The 17,030-nt window shown below is 51.5% G+C and overlaps 1 protein-coding gene across 2 annotated transcripts in view; it reads right to left on the bottom strand.

The window, feature by feature from the left end:
• Positions 1 to 17,030, bottom strand: part of ANK1 (ankyrin 1) — a 244,079-nt gene that overhangs the window by 44,363 nt on the left and 182,686 nt on the right. For both annotated transcript variants that reach the window (XM_064370007.1, XM_064370006.1), the window contains exons 17-25: positions 11,730 to 11,927; positions 9,062 to 9,160; positions 7,324 to 7,422; positions 6,980 to 7,078; positions 5,093 to 5,185; positions 4,592 to 4,664; positions 3,495 to 3,518; positions 2,471 to 2,567; positions 1,106 to 1,184 (exon numbers count right to left, since the gene is read on the bottom strand). In XM_064370007.1, the coding sequence (XP_064226077.1) occupies positions 1,106 to 1,184; positions 2,471 to 2,567; positions 3,495 to 3,518; positions 4,592 to 4,664; positions 5,093 to 5,185; positions 6,980 to 7,078; positions 7,324 to 7,422; positions 9,062 to 9,160; positions 11,730 to 11,927 (861 nt within the window). The remainder of the gene's footprint in view (positions 1 to 1,105; positions 1,185 to 2,470; positions 2,568 to 3,494; positions 3,519 to 4,591; positions 4,665 to 5,092; positions 5,186 to 6,979; positions 7,079 to 7,323; positions 7,423 to 9,061; positions 9,161 to 11,729; positions 11,928 to 17,030) is intronic.

A 17,030-nucleotide genomic window follows, 5' to 3' on the forward strand; every position in this document is an offset into this window, starting at 1 on the left:
GTCAGACAAGCCTGTCCTGGAGTCTAAAGGGAAGCACGAGCTTCCTTCCCTCTCCATGCCTCTCCACAGCTCAAGATCCTGGGACAGAGCCTTGGAACGGATGGAGCCGGTCCTCGCTGTTGAGTCCGGCTCCTGGCCCCAGGCCTTCCACACTCGCTGCAGACCCGCGTCCCCTTCTCTCCAGCTCTGCCCCACAGGAGCCCTGCCCTCAGCCAGCTGGCTTCCTCTAGGGTGGGTACTACATCCCAGCACCATGACCGCCCCACCACTTAGCTGTGGGTGGGCTGCTTGCCCTGTGGACATCTGGAGTCCACAGGGTGAACACAACAGACCCCTGCCCTTGTGCGGCTTCCTGCTCCTCACCTGTGAAACGGGGACTTGCCTTAGGGTAACACTGCAACTGCCCTGTCATGGCCAGCAGGGCCTGAACCCAGCCTCCGTGCTCTCTAGATCTTCACATTTGCTTTTCCCCCGGTCCAGAACGTCCTTGTCCCTCACCCTTGTTGATCTAATCCTCTCCACTCCCCACATCTCACCTCCTCAAGAATCCTCCCAGCCACCTTGGGGCTGGCTCGGTCCTCCCTGCTCTGCACTCCATGAGCACCCACACCACACAGGGGAGCACTCCCCCGCTCTCCCTCCCTGTTTGGCACTAACTGGGTTCACTTGTCCAAGTCCGCTCTTCCTGGTTGGGCCCTGGCTCCCAGGAGGCAGGCACCCAGTCCTCCTGCCTGAGCCTGTCCAGGGCACACAGCAGGAATCCGGTAAACGTCTGCTGGCTAGAGTTCCTACCCTAAGCCAAGAGCTGAAGACAGAAGGCTGGTCAAGGACCAGCTGGTTTCTCACTGCTGCTGTCCTGGGCTGCATCCAGGGACTGCGCCACGGCAGGAAAGGGCCATATCTGACCACCTCTCCCAGATGCTGCCCACCCAACACCGCCAACGTTGCACCATTGTGGGGCGTCCGAGTGTGGAACGCTGGTTAGACAGCGAGTGGCATGTGAGCTCTTATTTCCTGTCGTGCTACTTACAGGCCATCCCTCAACAATCACTGTCCTGGTACTCATGTTCTCCATGCGGGAAAACCACAGAGATGGAATTCTCACCTGCTCCGGCTCTTCCGACCTGATCACCACCGTCTCGGGCGTGACACAGGGAATCCTGGGGATGGCGGGAGATTCCACCCTGCGAGCCGAGAACACCAGAACATCACAGGGCTGATCCACACGTCCACACGGCTTCCTCTTCCTGTTGTTTCCAACTCTCTCCCTCCCACTTTCCACTCCGGCGCCCAACTGCCCTGCACAACCTGGTGGAAGGACCGCCTTCTCCTCCATGAAGTCCTCCAGCCTACACTCGTCACCCCTTTCTGCACCTGCAGAGCCTGTTGACAGAGGCCCCGCTCTGGCTAACAATGTGTCTTTCTGCATTGCTACACGACCACTCGGTGCACGTTTGGATCCCACCAAATGAATCTGTAAGTTGCTTATGGTCAGGATCAGAGCTCTGTATTTCTTTCTAACAGATGTCCAGCAAATTGAAATGGACTAATTGAATGTCCAGCAGATTGAAATGGTCCCTGTGGTTTCACTCCCTGCTTGTTCCACTTCCCTGTTTCCTCTAAGCCACGGGACGCTTCCGTCTTTTCAGTAAACACCTAGGGCTCCGCGTTCCTACAAAGTGGTCCATATTCGATTGCTTTGCAAAATGTCCCTGCTACAATGTACACACAGTGAGATAACCCACAGCAGTCACGGCGGGGAATGATAAGCGTCGTCCAGGCAGACCTGGATCTCCCCGGGCTCGTACCTACCCATCCCTCAGGGGCAGAGGGATGAGGTCAGAGTTAGAGCTTGGCAATAGTTTCTAATGTGAATCTTTAAATTTTTTTTCTTTGAGATGGAACTTTGCTCTTGTTGCCCAGGCTGGAGTGCAGTAGTGTGATCTCGGAACACTGCAACCTCTGCCTCCCAGGTTCAAGCGATTCTCCTGCCTCAGTCTCCTGAGTAGCTGGGACTATAGATGCATGCCAACGTGGCAGCTGTTATTTTGCATTCTTGGTAGAGATGGGGTTTCGCTATGTTGGTCAGGCTGGTCATGAACTCCCAACACCCGCCTCAATCTCCCAAAGTGCTGGGATTACAGGTGTGAGCCACTGTGCCCAGCCATCTTCCTCAACTTTTGGATGAGAAGTTGAGTGTGCATAAGAGGGAGATGGGGGAGTGGATATACGCTGTGAATGAGGGGAGCCTGGGAGAGGAGCAGAGGGGCATCTAGGCAGCGTGGTGTGAGGGAGGCCTCTGTGCTCAGGTGCAGAGCTAGCGCATCCTAAGGTGCAAACCATCTCTCTCCGCAGGCAGCGCACCCAGCACCTGGCCTGCTGTGCCCTTCCTCCCTCTAGAATCCCTGCTCTGAGCCGCAGGGCTGCACCTCAGCATCCCCCCGGGGACCCTCCTGGGAGCACTGCTCACACTTGGTCTAGCTTCGGCACAAAATCCAGCAGCTCCTTCTCTTCATCCACATCCCTGGAATCCTGCCTCTCAGCCTTGGAGCCGATGAGTTCCTCCCCTGAAAGAGCAAGAGCTCAAGTGAGCAACGGGGTGGAGGGAGAAGAGTCCCTCTTTCTTTTTAAAAAGTGCTGTTTCTGCTCCGCCTCTTGGGGCTTGCTCCCGAGGCGTGGGGAAGGCCTCGATGCTGCGAGGAGACTGGGAGCTGTGTCTTTACCCAGTCCTGGTCCTGCAGCGCTGGGATAGAGAGCAGGGCAGCCGGCCCCTGACATCTTAGATGCCTGAGGCTTTGCGGGAGGCCAAAGACACAGCCAGAAGAACTTTCTTCACTTAGTTCCAATTCAAAGCAGCCCTTTTAGGTGTGCACGGCACCAAAGAAGGACCTGCTGCTGCCCTTTTCCACTCCACACCGACAGGAGAATAAACTACAGTGGAGCTGGACCCACTCGTTTCAAAGGGCTGGAGAATTTTTTGTAACCATGGCAGCCAGAACTTCCTTACTTCCAAAGCCCATCGCAGAGAGGTTCAAACTGCAGGTGAATCGGCTGCCCGCACCCCTGATACCCCTTGGTTTCTCTCTCCTAGCCAATCGGCTGCCCGCGCCCCTGACTGCCCCTTGGTTTCTCTCTCCTAGCCTGAACTGGAGCTGGAGCCCCAGGCCTCGACCTCGAGGGGTCAAGCGTTGCCACCCAGCAGTGAGCGCCCTGGCTTGTGATCTGGAGCTGATGGGATGGGAGGACAACAGCTCATGCAGTTATGATCCAAACACGGTGGCACGGGCACAGACACAGAGATGGACAGGCGGGAGCTGCCCACTGGGGCATGTCTCATGGGTGTGAATTCCCTGGTTTAGTCGAGCTCCTGGCTCCAGATTATTAGCTGTCAGAGGAAGATGGGAAGCAGGCATGGATTAGTGAGTGTTTGGGTTGCTTGGGGTGAAATGCACTCTGGTGAAAAAAGACCACAGGAAACAGAAAGCGTTTCATACCCATTATAGTTATATGAGCAGTTCCTGGAAGGCAAAGGAGAGCCGAGTTGAAAGAAGGACCACATTGAAGGCAGTTAAAGTGAGAGGCATATATATTATCCAAAGGAACACCAGAGAGCTCTGCTCCTCTAGTTGACAAAGTTATACAACCACGGAATTACCCGGATGGAAGGGAGCACCGAGCTGATCCAGCCCACCCCACTATTCAACATCCCCATCCAATCAGTGAGGAAATAAGTTTTGTTGGGGGGTAGGAAAAATGCTAGAAGCATTCTGTGGTTCATAGAAGCTGAGACTATAGTGATTTCTTTCTTTTTCTTTTAGAGACAGGGTCGCTCTGTCACCTAGGCTGGAGTGTAGTGGGGTGATTATAGCTCATGGCAGCCTCAAGCTCCTGGACTCAAGCAATCCTCCCATCTCAGCCTCCTGAGTAACTGGGACTACAGATGTGCACCATCACAACCCATTAATTTTTAGTTCTAATTTTTTTGTAGAGACAGGGGTCTCCCTATATTGCCCAGGCTGGCCTTAAACTCCTAGCCTCAAGCAATCATCCAGCCTTGGCTGCCCAAAGTTCTGGGATTACAGGCGTGAACCCAGGCACCCAGCCAGACTATAGTAATTTCATAATCACAGAAATAACCCAAAACCTACTGACTTACTGTGTGGTCAGAAGTGCAGCTTAGTAAAAGGCATTCTCACAGACTTTGAATAATCCCCTTAGCATTTGTTCAAAGCACAAAGCAAGCACTAGGTAGAATTTTATTACAGCTCCTCACAGCACTGAGAGTTGATCTGAGTGAACCACGCTCCAATTTGATACTAATGAGTGATCTATGCAAACATACATGTATTTTTGAAACTTCATGGGATTTTAAATTTAGTCAATGTTCCTTCACCTAAGATTGTACTGATGGAGTAGTATTTTTGGTAATAGACAACAGTTATAAAAAGCAGGTCTGCCCAGTTTCAACAGTCATCTGCAGCGCTTGGGCGTGCTGTAAGGGGGCGAAGCCGGCAGGTGGCAGGAAGCCCCCTTAGAGGGTGCCCGGAGCCCCTCTGTCCCCACTAGCCTGAGCTCATTACCCCAACTTTACCTTCATCTTCCGAGACATCCAGGATCTCATCTACTGTCTCAGGGAAACTCATCCGATGCTTATCACTGACTAACTACAACGAGAAAAAGCAGAGAATTCAACCCAAACTAGAGCCGCGCACTTTTCCACCAGTCCAGAGGTTCCCTGGTCACGCCTGTAGGGTTTGCCTCAAATGAAGAAAACAGACGGAGGAGATGCTCAGCCTGGAAGCTGCTGGGCAGGAAGCACTGGGATGGGACCCGGGAAACCTGGCTTCCCATCTCCCCAAACCCCATCCACCCCGCTGCTGCCCAGGAACGCTGGTCCCGCCCTGAGGCCTCATGCCACTAGGTGGCAGCACAGCTCCGCTGGAAGGAGGACAAGCGCCCACCTGTTGGGTGAGGCGCCTCTGACGGGCGTCCTGGAGTCCCAGAACGCACCCCACTTTCCGAGTAACCCTGGGTATGCCCGTGAGCCAGGCTGAGCGTGTCTGGGGTGGGTGCGAGGGAGAGGCAGACATACCACGAAACTGGTTTCATCTGTGACAATCTTGAGTACGTCGGTGACAGAAATGTAACCCAAGCGCTTGGCTATGGCCAGAGGTGTGGTTCCATCCTGGGAAAAGAGCAGCCGGGTACAGTCAGACAGGGGATGGAGTCTGGGAGGCGGGGATGGCCCCTCAGACACAGATCGAATTCACCGTCTAGTTGTTCAGGAAGACCTGAGTGGACAGAGGTCACCGTGGAGCCCAGAACGAGATCTCTGCACGGGTGTGTGCCTAGATGTATGTCAGCAGCAGCACCCACAGAGACGGGTGTGGAAGGAGGGAGGGCAGCGGTGCCTTCTATCTGCAGCGTCAAGTGTGGGGCCTTGCAATCCCCCAGAGGAAATCTCCCCAGGAGAAGTCAGGCTCTGTCAAGTGGGAACCCCCTGGGAAGGAGGTCAGGAAGTTAGTTGCCAGGTGCAATTTTAGGAGGATGAGGACAGAGGGAGGCTGCTCGCTGCTCCCAAAGTCTGTTCTTGGGTGTCAGTGATGCGGTATTAAAATAGTTGAGTTAAGCCATATACTTCAATGAACTCTAATCAGAATACTCAGAAATCACCAATCACCAGAAATACAGCAACGGCATTTTTTCTACTTCAACTGGAAGAGAAAGAGCTACGTGACCAACCGTAAATGGATACTGAGGCTTGATTTTTCTTCTGACATCTCTACTTCCAGGATGCGCCTTGGGCTCCGTTCAGATTCAAGCCCAGCTGCAGTTGCAATTTCTGCAACCACATCTACAATGAAAGGTCCTTTTTTTTTTTTTTTTTTTTTTGTGAGACAGAGTCTCACTCTGTCACTCAGGCTGGAGTGCAGTTATGTGATCTTGGCTCACTGCAACCTCTGCCTCCTGGACTCAAGCAGTTCTTGTGTCTCAGCCTCCTGAGCAGCTGGGACTATAAGCACCTGTCACCTCACCTGGCTAATTTTTGTATTTTTAGTAGAGACAGGGTTTTGCCTTGTTGGCCAGGCTGGTCTCGAACTCCTGACCTCAAGTGATCCACCTGCCTTGGCCTCCCAAGTGCTGGAATTATAGGCGTGAGCCACGGTGCCCGGCCAAGGGTCCACATTCTTTCAGAAATAGAAGTAGACACGGAGATAATCGCACAGAACCTCCGCATAGTCAGATGAGGAAGCTCATACTGAACAATGATTGCTGATGTCACTAAAGGTAACCGCAAGCCCTGAAAGATCAGGGACCACCCAGGACATTTAATTTTGTTCACTTGCACCATAGTGAAAATAGTTTCATGCATTTAAGAAGAGGTTTCAACAAGTATATATATAGTGTGTGTGTATGTGTATATATACATATATTTTTAAGACACAAGGTCTTGGTCTGTCATCCAGGCTGGTGTGCAGTGGTACAATCACAGCTCACTGCAGCCTTGACCTCCTGGGCTCAAGCCATCCTCCCACTTCAGCCTCCCAGTTAGCTGGGACTACAGCTAATATGAGCTACCATACCCAGGTAATTAAACACAATTGTTTTGCAGATTCAGGGACTCACTGTGTTGCCCAGGCTGGTCTTGAACTCCTGCCCGCAAGCAATCCTCCCACCTTGGCCTCCCAAAGTGCTGTGATTACAGGTGTGAGCCATTGCGCCCGCACTCAACAAGAATATTTTAATAAACATAAAAGGGGAGTGTAAATGGTGCTTGAAAGGAAAATGATCAGTTCACCAGAGGGAGGAACCGATCACAGCACCCCATTCCCAGGGTACCCAAGGTAGCTGTGGCTTTGGGGTGCTGCGGTCCTGGCCAGGCCCCAGACATGTAATAACATCTACGGTTAGGAGAGGTTACCCAGGGCTGCCGCCATGGGGAGGAGTTTTCTAAACTCAGGGGAGAGAGCGTACTCACCGAGCTGACCTCGTTTGGGGAAGCACCATTTTTCAGAAGCAGAGTCACGATGTCTGTGTGTCCCTGCTGGGCTGCCTGGTGCAGGGGGCTGTATCCTAGCTGCAGAGCGAGCAGACAGTTTGGCAGCGTTAGCCAGCCGACAGAGAGAGGTCGGCCCACACACGACAGTGCCTGTCCATCTTCTAAGTGGGACATTAATAGAACGCATTTTCCCCCGTTCCTCCTTCAGGGTCCACACTCAAAACTGTGGCGGAGCCCCTGGTGCCCCCAGAGAAGCTCTGGCTGCACCCCCATACGGCATAGAGTAGGGTCAGCACAGGAGTCGGGCTGAGGCATCCCTGTACCTTGGTCTTGGCATTGACATCTGCCTGGTGCTGCAGCAGAAACTTCACCAGCTTGATGTTTCCGTAATGACTGGCCACGTGGAGGGGAGTGTAGCCCATCTGAAAAGCAGATGAGAAGGGATGACTGGAGCTCTCCTGAGCCGGGCATCACACGAAATCCTTCCCAAAGCAGCTGATTCATAGAGAGAATGGACAGGGAGCCCCTCGGGAGGCCGACATTGACAAGCTGGATGGCCGCTGCTAGGGAGAAACCGCCGGGCTGAGACACTTGTGGAAGGGGAGATGTCAGGCGGGCAACTGGAAAATGGACACTGAACCGTGAGAAGAGGGCTGTGCTGGGGTCATCAGCGCCTGGGAGATCTGAGAGCCTCGGAGGTGAGTGAAGTCCCCCCGGATAAAGTGGAGGGTGAAAAGTGGGGGGCCGAAGGAGTGAGGCAATACTTAGAGGCAGAGGCAGAAAAGAGGGAGGAGGGAGACCAGGAGAGAGTAGCGTCATAGAATCCCGGGGGTGGCTATTTCAAGAAGGAAGAAAGAAGCCCTCAGGCCTGAGAAGGGCTCTGAGACGAGGGCAGATGGGGCTGTGGGGTCATGGTCACTCCAATGACAGCAGGCTTATTTCCATTAGAAAACTGAAATCCCATTGAAAAACTCCCAAAAGGCTGTCCAAGTGACTTAGTTGTGGTGTGATGGAATTTCCGGAATCTGGTCATTGCTTGAAATGCATGGGCTTGGGACATTTGCTCATGGGAGTCCGGGCTGTTCAAGGAGCCTGTGCTGCTGAACCCTGTGGTACTGCCTCCCGGGGGCCGGCAGGCCAAGGCCTTCTGAGCTCCTTGGTCCCAAATGTCCCAGGAAGCTGGTGCCAGATTCCAGAGACCACCCAAGCACAGGTCCTTCCCGTAATGAGATGGCTTTGGGATCCTTGAGGCCATTCTAACTCACAGGACAGGGTCTCTCTGTGCAGGACCCCAAAAACTAAACGACCCACAAGTGAAGCCTCAAAGATCCAGAAGATTCTTGGGTTTTAAGCAGATTCCTGTAGAAGCTGCAGGCAGTTGGAGAAAAAACACTACTGTTGCCGGCACTTCTGTGCTACTCTGGAGGGGCGGGGGCTGCTGGTGCTGTCATTGTCACTGTCCCTTCCTCTTAATATGGTCGACTTGTGAGGAAAAGGAGCAAAATGTGGCTTCTTCCCTGAAGCCGCCTCTTCCCACCAACTGAAAACACCCTCTCTGGCCTCTGTGCTCCCAGCTCCTCTCCTGGAGTAAATATTGAATTTCTCTCTTCCTTCCGGTCCTAGCAATCACCTCCACGCCAAACTGCAGACGCCTCGAGGGCAGATTCCACTCACATAGCTCCTCGCTCACAGCAGAGGTTCAAAGAAAGTTGAACTGAATTTAACCAAGTGCTGGAAGAAAACGGGCTAAGCTTTTGTGTGGATCTGGGGAAAGTTGACGTTTTGACATGCTGACTACTCGTGTTAGACAGGTCTCAGAGTCACGATTAAACATTCATCCCACTTTCTCACTGCAGAGGCTCAAAGGACAAACTTTAAAAAATCCCCAATGGAAAAGTCAGATAATTAGGAGTAGTGTTTTCAGACTTCACTGCCAGCCCTAGGAAGGGCAGAGAAGAATGTCCCACTGGGTCCTTGGGGTTTCAGAGCTCCATCGAAGATTCAGGTCTGAAGTGTGAGCAAGGAGCCCACACAGACTGCAGCTCTGGCTGCCTGCCTTACCCGGGTGGTGGCGTCCACCGTCACGCCGTGTTTGATCAGCACGTCTGCCACTGGAACGTGGCCTTCTTGTGCTACCAGATGGAGGGGAGTGAGTCCACTCTGCAAAAAAAAAAAAAAAAAAGACTTTCATAACCTATTAGCAAGTAAAGAATTCCAGGCCACAAGAAAAGAGCTTTGAGGTTTGGGAGCTGAAGCGGACTCTGCAGTCACCAGCTAGCTATTTGGCTCCAGGCAAAGCTCTTCTTGTTCTGGGCCCCAATGTCCTTATCTAAAAAGTAAGGTGGTTACACTAGATCAGGAGTTGGCAACTTTTTCTGTTAAGGGCCAGACCATCAATATTTTTGACCGTATTTCTGTATGACTAACATTTATAAACGAATGGGCGTGGCTATGTTCCAATAAAACTTTATTTACGCAAACAAGTGTTGGGCCGGATTTGACCCACTGGCCCACAGGTTGCTGACTTCTGATCTAGATGAACTTCATGGCACTTTCCCATTGTTGGTGCTTTATGGTTCTTCCCGATAAAGGATGCCCCATTTCCACGGCGAACTTCAGAGCCCTGTAGGCTTGGTTCCTGATCCGGACAACAGGGGTTATCATGGCTCCATCTCAGGGGAAGGTGGGAAGCACTCTGAGAGGCACACAGTGCTGTTAAGTGTAGTACATGGGCTGGGCGGCCAGGTGAATGGGCGTCACGCCCTGCACCGACTCGGCGTTTGCTGAGCCCCCACACTGGCTGGGGGCAGAGGCTCACGCCCATCATCCCAGCACTTTGGGAGGCTGAGGCAGGCAGATCATCTTTGGGAGGCTGAGGTGGGTGGATCAGCCTGGCCAACATGGTGAAACCCTGTCTCAACTAAAAATACAAAAATTAGCTGGGCATGGTGGCTCATGCCTATAATCCCAGCTACTTGGGAGGCTGAGGCAGAAGAATCACTTGAACCTGGGGAGCAGAGGTTGCAGTGAGCTGAGATAGTGCCACTGCACTCTAGACTGGGCGGCAGAGCAAGACTCTATCTCAAAAAATTAATAAATACAAATCAATCAATCAATGTAGCATAATGTTATCACTGCACAGCCAGAGCATCCCGCCAGGAGTGAACGAGCCATATTCCTGCACGTGGCATCACAGCTTCCTCAGGAAGGCAGTAAGTAAGGCATCAGAGATGTTGCTTTTATGCACCCACACAAAAATGTCAGAAAAGCCTCCTCTCCCCGGACTTCACCTCAATACCCTTTGCTAACATGGGCTGACAGAGCTGGATCCCTCCGCAGGCACAGACTGTGTCCCCGCTACAGGACGCCACTTGCCCTCCTCTGCCTTCTGCACACCCTGCAGGCTGACCAGAGGCTTGTGAGCAGGAACGACGCCCCACCATGCTCTGCCGTGGTCTCATGCAGGCAGGCGGGGAGCTCAAGCGAGAACAGCCATTGGTTGAGGAGTGACTGTGTCAGCCTCTCAGGCGGGCAACCTGCCTAATTCTTGAGCTAACACCAATAATCTGCCTCGTGGAGGGGGGTGCAGATGAGAGAGCGTGTTTCCAGACAGTGACCTTACTGTCTCTTTACAAAGCTCACTTTAAGTGGGACAGTGAAGAAACCCAGGATGCCATGAAATATAATGAATATAACGATCCTACCAGAATGGTTCCTTCGTTGGGGGTCAACTGTTCAAGTTTTTACAAAATGTGCCAGCATTTGTACAAAATCTATAGGTTTTTAAGAAATCTTAAGTTGCCCTGCGCTGGCCTTTCTGAATGTGTGCTATATGACTTTATCATGTAGAGAAGTGGTTCTTCACACTGCATGCTTCCACACATATGAAATGCTCAGAGCAGGTAGATTCCTAGAGACTGAAAGGTTCTCGGCTGTGGGGACCGGGAGCTCTGGGGGAAATGGGAAGTGAGTGCTAACAGGTATGGGGTTTCCTTTCGGGTGATGAAAGTGTTCTAGAATGCGGTGGTAGTGATGGCTGCTGAATTCTGCAAAAATACTAAAAAACATTGAAGTGTAGAGTTCAAAAGAGTGACTTCTAGGTGAATTTCAATAAAACTGTTATTTAAAAAAGAAGTGAGTTTGAGTCTTTTTTTGGGTCATGCATTCCTTTGAGAAGCTGAGAAACACTGTGAATACTTCACCCAGAAAACTGCTCACAGGCCCTTCCTCCCCAGATGTGTGTGCAATTTTAGAAGGCTTTGTACTCACACACCTATTGTCGCTGGAGTGAGAACTCCTAGTGTATAGGTCAGTGTTTTTAAAAATATCTTTCCCCCACAGAACATGGAATAGTTAGTCCCAAATGACAGAATGCACTCCTGGAGGTCGGTGCTGGCCTATGTTTGGGAAGGTGTACTACAGAGTTTAGTATTCTCTTTCTGCAGATCCTTAAGTCAATCTGTTTAGAAAGATCAGCAAAGGCTTTGGCATCAGAGAGGCTCAGAATCCTGACACCTTGGGAATGAGCAACCTTTCTGACTCTGTTTATTCATTTAGAAAATGAAGGTGAAATGTACACAGGGCTGTTGCAAAGATTACACACACACACACACACACACACACACACACACCCCTCACTCAGAACCTGGGCACACAGCAGATGCTCAATACGCAAACACACACGTCGCTAGTTGGCACTCCAGGACGGATCCGAAGACGCCGTGCCTACCTTGTTCCCCAGGTTGCCGTTGGCTTGTCTGGAGAGCAGCAGAGCCACCATCTCTGCGTGACCTTCCTGGGCGGCCAGGTGAAGGGGCGTCACGCCCTGCACCGACTCCGCATTTGCTGAGCCCCCATACTGCAGCAGACTGCGGGCCACCTCCACCTGGTTCTGCTTGGCAGCGATGTGCAAAGGGGTGTAGCCATTCTGAAACAGAAGAAGCCACGAGTGCTGAGCTGACAATATCAACACACACGGGGCGGCTGAGTCTGGTTCTTGGCCGGCTGGACACCCACTGAACACGGCTGGCGTCACCCGGAAGCAATTTAGGTGAACAAACAGACAAAATCCATTTGACTTGGAGAAGCTCCTCAGGCTTGCATAGCCACTATTATGTCCACGTTTTTCACCATCTGTTTTCTGTTATGCTCTGACAAACTGCTGGGCAGGAACAGAACAACTGGAAGCCTGGGTGAGTAAGAAACCCCAAATATTTCATAAAGAAAATGAAACACCAGTCCCTTTTCTTTCCCGGTGCAATCAGGCCAAGTGCTGCCCTCTGGGCCTTGCCGGCATTAGGCAGGGTGGTTTATGGAACATGCACGGGCACGGGACTTGAGGGCGTGGGACAGACACTCTCAACTGGCTGTGTGACCCGGGGCAAGATATTCCATAACCTAGACTTCCTTCTGTACCTTTTAAGTTGTTAAAAGTGGATAATAATATCTATCTTGTTCATTTCTTGAAGTTGTTAGGTGGATCAAGCATGATACTGTATGGGAAGGCGTGTTCCAAAATTAAGATATAAAAAGCTGGCCGGGCACAGTGGCTCATGCCTGTAATCCCAGCACTTTGGGAGGCCGAGGAGTGAGGATCACTGGAGTCTAGGAGTTTGAGACCAGCCTGGGCTACATAGCTAGACCCTATCTCTACAAAAAAATTAAAAAATTGACTGGGCATTGTGGTGCATGCCTGTAGTCTTAGCTACTCAGGAGGCTGAGGTGGGAGGATGGCTAAGGAGTTGGAGGCTGCAGTGAGCTCTGATCGCACCACTGCACTGTGGCCTGGGGGGGAGTAGGCCCCTCTCTAAACAAGACAAATTTAAAAAGTAGCACGCCTATGTGTCATGGTTTTGCAGTGCACTGGCTCGCAAGACATTATAATTGCACAATGAGATGAAAGAGCTTGCCTCAAAAGTAAATCAACGATGTCACTGTGCACTGTTTATTCAGCCAATTTTTGTTTTCATGATTATTATTATTAATAGCTAGACTGTCTCAATGAAGGAAGCAGTGCATGGGTTTACATTCTGGAGCATTCTCCTTACCTCCCTGCAGGCAGGAGATGGTCCCCAGATGGGCTCCTTTTCTCATCACTGCTGAAAACCACTTTCACCTGCGTTACTTTTTTTTGAGCTTCATTGAAACCACATGAGGTCACTAGGGCAGGTATTTTTATTATGATCCCATAGTGTGGGGAAGGAAGCCAATTCTCTGCGAGGTTAAGCGCCTTATCTAATGTCACATAGTAAGCAGAACAACAGATACCCCAACTCTGACCTTCTGATTGCACAGCCCAAGTAATTCCAGGTAGAACGGTGGTTCTCAAACTCTGATGTGTACACAAATCCCTTGGGACCTTGTTAAAATGCAGAGTCTGGGCCAGGCATGGTGGCTTACGCCTATAATCCCAGCACATTGGGAGGCTGAGGCAGGAGGATCACCTGAGGTTGGGAGTTTGAGACCAGCCTGACCAACATGGAGAAACCCTGTCTCTACTAAAGAAATACAAAATTAGCCGGGTGTGGTGGCACATGGCTGTGATCCCAGGTACTTGGGAGGCTGAGGAAGGAGAATCTCTTGAACCTAGGAGGTGGAGGTTGCAGTAAACAGAGATCACGCCATTGCACTCCAGCCTGGGAAACAATAGTGAAATTCTAGCTTAAAAAAAAAACAAAAAAACAAAAAACAGAGTCTGATTCGGAGGCACTAGGGAGGGCGGAAGATTGTGCTTTTCTAACAAGCCCCCAGGTGATGCTGATAATGCTGGTCCAGGGACCACACTTTGAGTAGCGAGGCCCTAGGGCACTCAGGGTTAATGCCAGGCTGGAGGTCATCCTGGACATGTGCCCACCCAGGCCCACAGCAGATGGTTGCCCAATGTGGGATCTGTCTCAGGGCGCGAGATTTCCCCACCTCGGCCAGCATTCCTCTGGCTGAGGACTGAGTTCTCCCTGCCAGCCACTCTCTTACTGTGGAAACCAATATTTCTGATTCTGCCAGGATCACTGGTCAGGAAGAGGAAAGGGAAAGAATGGGGCTGGCCAAGGCGGTCAAAGTCCCAGGGCCCTCAGCAAGGTGCGCCTGCAGGCGGCTTTTGCGGTGAAATGCAAAGTTGTGACTTACCAAGGAATTGAATTAAATGGAAAATCATTCTCTTTGAAGAATGACATGCCATAATCCTTTCCAGTATTCTTCCTTTTTAATTTGATTATGATATGAGAAAACATTAAATTGTTCTTTGTAGGTTGTGTTCACGTAACAAGATCCGAGTTTGGATTAAAATAAGTTTAATTAAACAATGTGATTTTTGCACTGTATCAAACAGAGCAAAGGAACGGGGTGCCATGCTGCAGATCCATCCTGAGATGCGGGGCCGGCTCCAAATGGAGCTAAGCCTCCCCAGTGTGAGACACAGAGCACCAGCCAGCACCAGCCCAGAGGACGTTTTCACTAAGTAAACGAAAAATAAAACCCTAAGCCTCCAAACAGACCCCAGTTGGGCCAAAGGGATCCCAGAAAAACCTTAAAAACTGAATTCCCAGCCATGAAGGAAGGGAGGTTGGACATACCTCGCTATACCCACTCCCTTTAGGAGTTTAGGCGCAACTGGCTGGCATTCATATTAAAATAGAGATCAGAAGACTAGCCAGAGTGACTCTGTGACCAGACAAACATTATCAACAGGACCCAGGGCCACGATAGGCAAGGGCTGAGTCATACGCCCTCTGGAGGTCACTCGGCGCAGGGCACTGGTGAACAGACCCTTCGCTCAACTTCAAACTTTGTTTTCTGCTGATTCCCAACTTTTGGACAAAGCTTTACTCCTTTAACTAACCGCAAATTAAAGAATCTCTGAATTGGTCTATAACTTCTGGGCCCTGTTTCTAGGCATTTTTGTCTTCTGGGGTCAAATCAATATATACCTTCCATGTATTGATTTATGTCTTTGCCTGTAACTCCTGCCTCCCTAAACGTATACAGACAAACTGTAACCTGCCCCGACACACTTTCTCAGGACCTCTTGAGACTGTGGTGCCCAGGGCCATGGTCACTCACACTGGCTCAGAAAAACCCTCAAAAATATTTTATGGAGCCTGGTTTTTCTGTTAATAACTACATGAAGCAATGATTATTAGGCCATGTTTTTTTTTTTGAATTGGAGTCTCACTCTGTCACCCAGGCTGGAGTACAGAGCTGCAATATTGGCTCACCATAAACCTCCGCCTCCTAGGTTCAAGCAATTCTCCTGCCTCAGCCTCCCAAGTAGCTGGGATTACAGGCGTGCGCCACCACGCCCAGCTAATTTTCATATTTTTAGTAGAGGTGGGGTTTCATCGTGTTGCCCAGGAAGGTCTTGAACTCCTGATCACCTCGGCCTCCCAAAGTGCTGGGATTACAGGCTTGAGCCACCACACCCAGCCCTATTAGCCATCTTTTAACGTGCAAAGGACCATCACTCAAGCAACCATGCAGTATATTCAGGGATGTATCCTCAGGAATCCCAGGCCACCTGGGCAGCGGTGATGTCCACACTGACAAGGCCAGCCCCCTGTCCTGCCCAAGGGTAGGCCTTCCCTGGACACGGCTCAGGCTGCCAGGTAAACCCCTGGTGAAAATTGAGATACGAGTGCCACTGTCACTCTCAGAACACGGACTGTCGCTCTGAGCTTCCCCTAAACCAAGACTAAAAGGAACAAATGAGCTTCTGCAAGTGACAATGACAAGGACAACTAGGCTGGAAAGTCACGGAGAGAGGAGGGAGGAATGTGTGCCCGCAAAAGGCTCTTCTTTCCCAAGGAAATGAGCTCATCCTAAGGAATGCATGCGGAGGGAGCTCTGCCCAAATGTTCAAACAACATTAGCATCAAAATTGGAAAGGGGAGGGTTTGGTTTGGGTGCAGAGAGATTTGCATGTGAAATTCTACAAAATTGCCAGACTACTTTGGAAACTATTTTTCGCCATGGAAACAAAGCCCATCTGTACAGGGTTTGTGCTTGGATTTAGCTCTCTTTAAATATCCTGAACCTGGCTCCTGTTCCTTTTATAAAAGTAGGAGAGTGAGGAGGAGGGGAGTCCAGGTTTTTATTTTTAGAGGCAGGAGTAAGTCAACATCCCAGCAGGGCCGCGTGCTCCCTCTGCACAGCGACGTGGGGCTTGCTGCAGCAGCAGCGGGCACAGGAGGAGACCGGGTTGTCGGGAGCCGCATCTGCAGGAGAGCGATGCTGCAAGATGGGGACACGCGTCTGTCCAGGAGGGAGAATGCACGGAAGCTCCGAGCCGCCACTGATGCTCCTGCCTGGGCTGCGGCGGCCCTAAGCCGGCAGGTGTCAGATGGATCAAGCGTGGCCCCACCCCGAGGCTCCTTCTCTGCAGCACTCGGACGCCTGCCACGTGACGGAGCGCCGGCGTTTGCTCTCCCACAAATTATCCTGCTTCCCCTGCGCCTGGCTGCCCCACGGAGTGCAGGGACTGCGTGAGGCTTTTGTCTTCCTGGCCCCGCTCCCTCTCGTCTCCCCTTCTCCCCGCTGGCCACCAGTCCCATGATGCCCATCCCTACACAGCCTCGCCTTCCCACAGGGGGCAGTCTGTTCCCCAGAACGGTCCTTCCAGCTTTGTCCTTGCACTACCCAACTCTGTGAAGTCTCCCAGAAGCAACCCGTCTTCTCCCTCCTCTGGTTCCCTCAAGGGTTAGGGAAACTGCAGCTCTGAGCCGCTTGTCTCTGAAGCTGGTGTGAGGCTGGGCCGACTCATATTCAGGTGAGGCTCCCTATAAAAACGCCACCATCTAGAAGTCTAATCTCAGAGAGAAATGAATTTGGAGGTGATCATTCTCATTTTAGAGAGGTGACTTGCTTCCGGGTTCCAGCAAGTTCGCTGGCAGCCCTGAGGATTTCTCAAAGTGCGGTCACTGTGGCCCCAGCCTCGGAATCACGCACAGAGTAGGTTAAAAATGAGGCTTCCAGGCCACACCGCGCAGTCCCACAGAGTCGGAATCTGCTAGAACCAGGCTCACCACTCCCCAGGGAT

Source organism: Aotus nancymaae, unplaced genomic scaffold (genome assembly GCF_030222135.1).
Source record: "Aotus nancymaae isolate 86718 unplaced genomic scaffold, 86718_ANA_hifiasm-v0.15.2.pri h1tg000097l, whole genome shotgun sequence".
In the NCBI taxonomy this organism is placed as follows: domain Eukaryota; kingdom Metazoa; phylum Chordata; class Mammalia; order Primates; family Aotidae; genus Aotus; species Aotus nancymaae.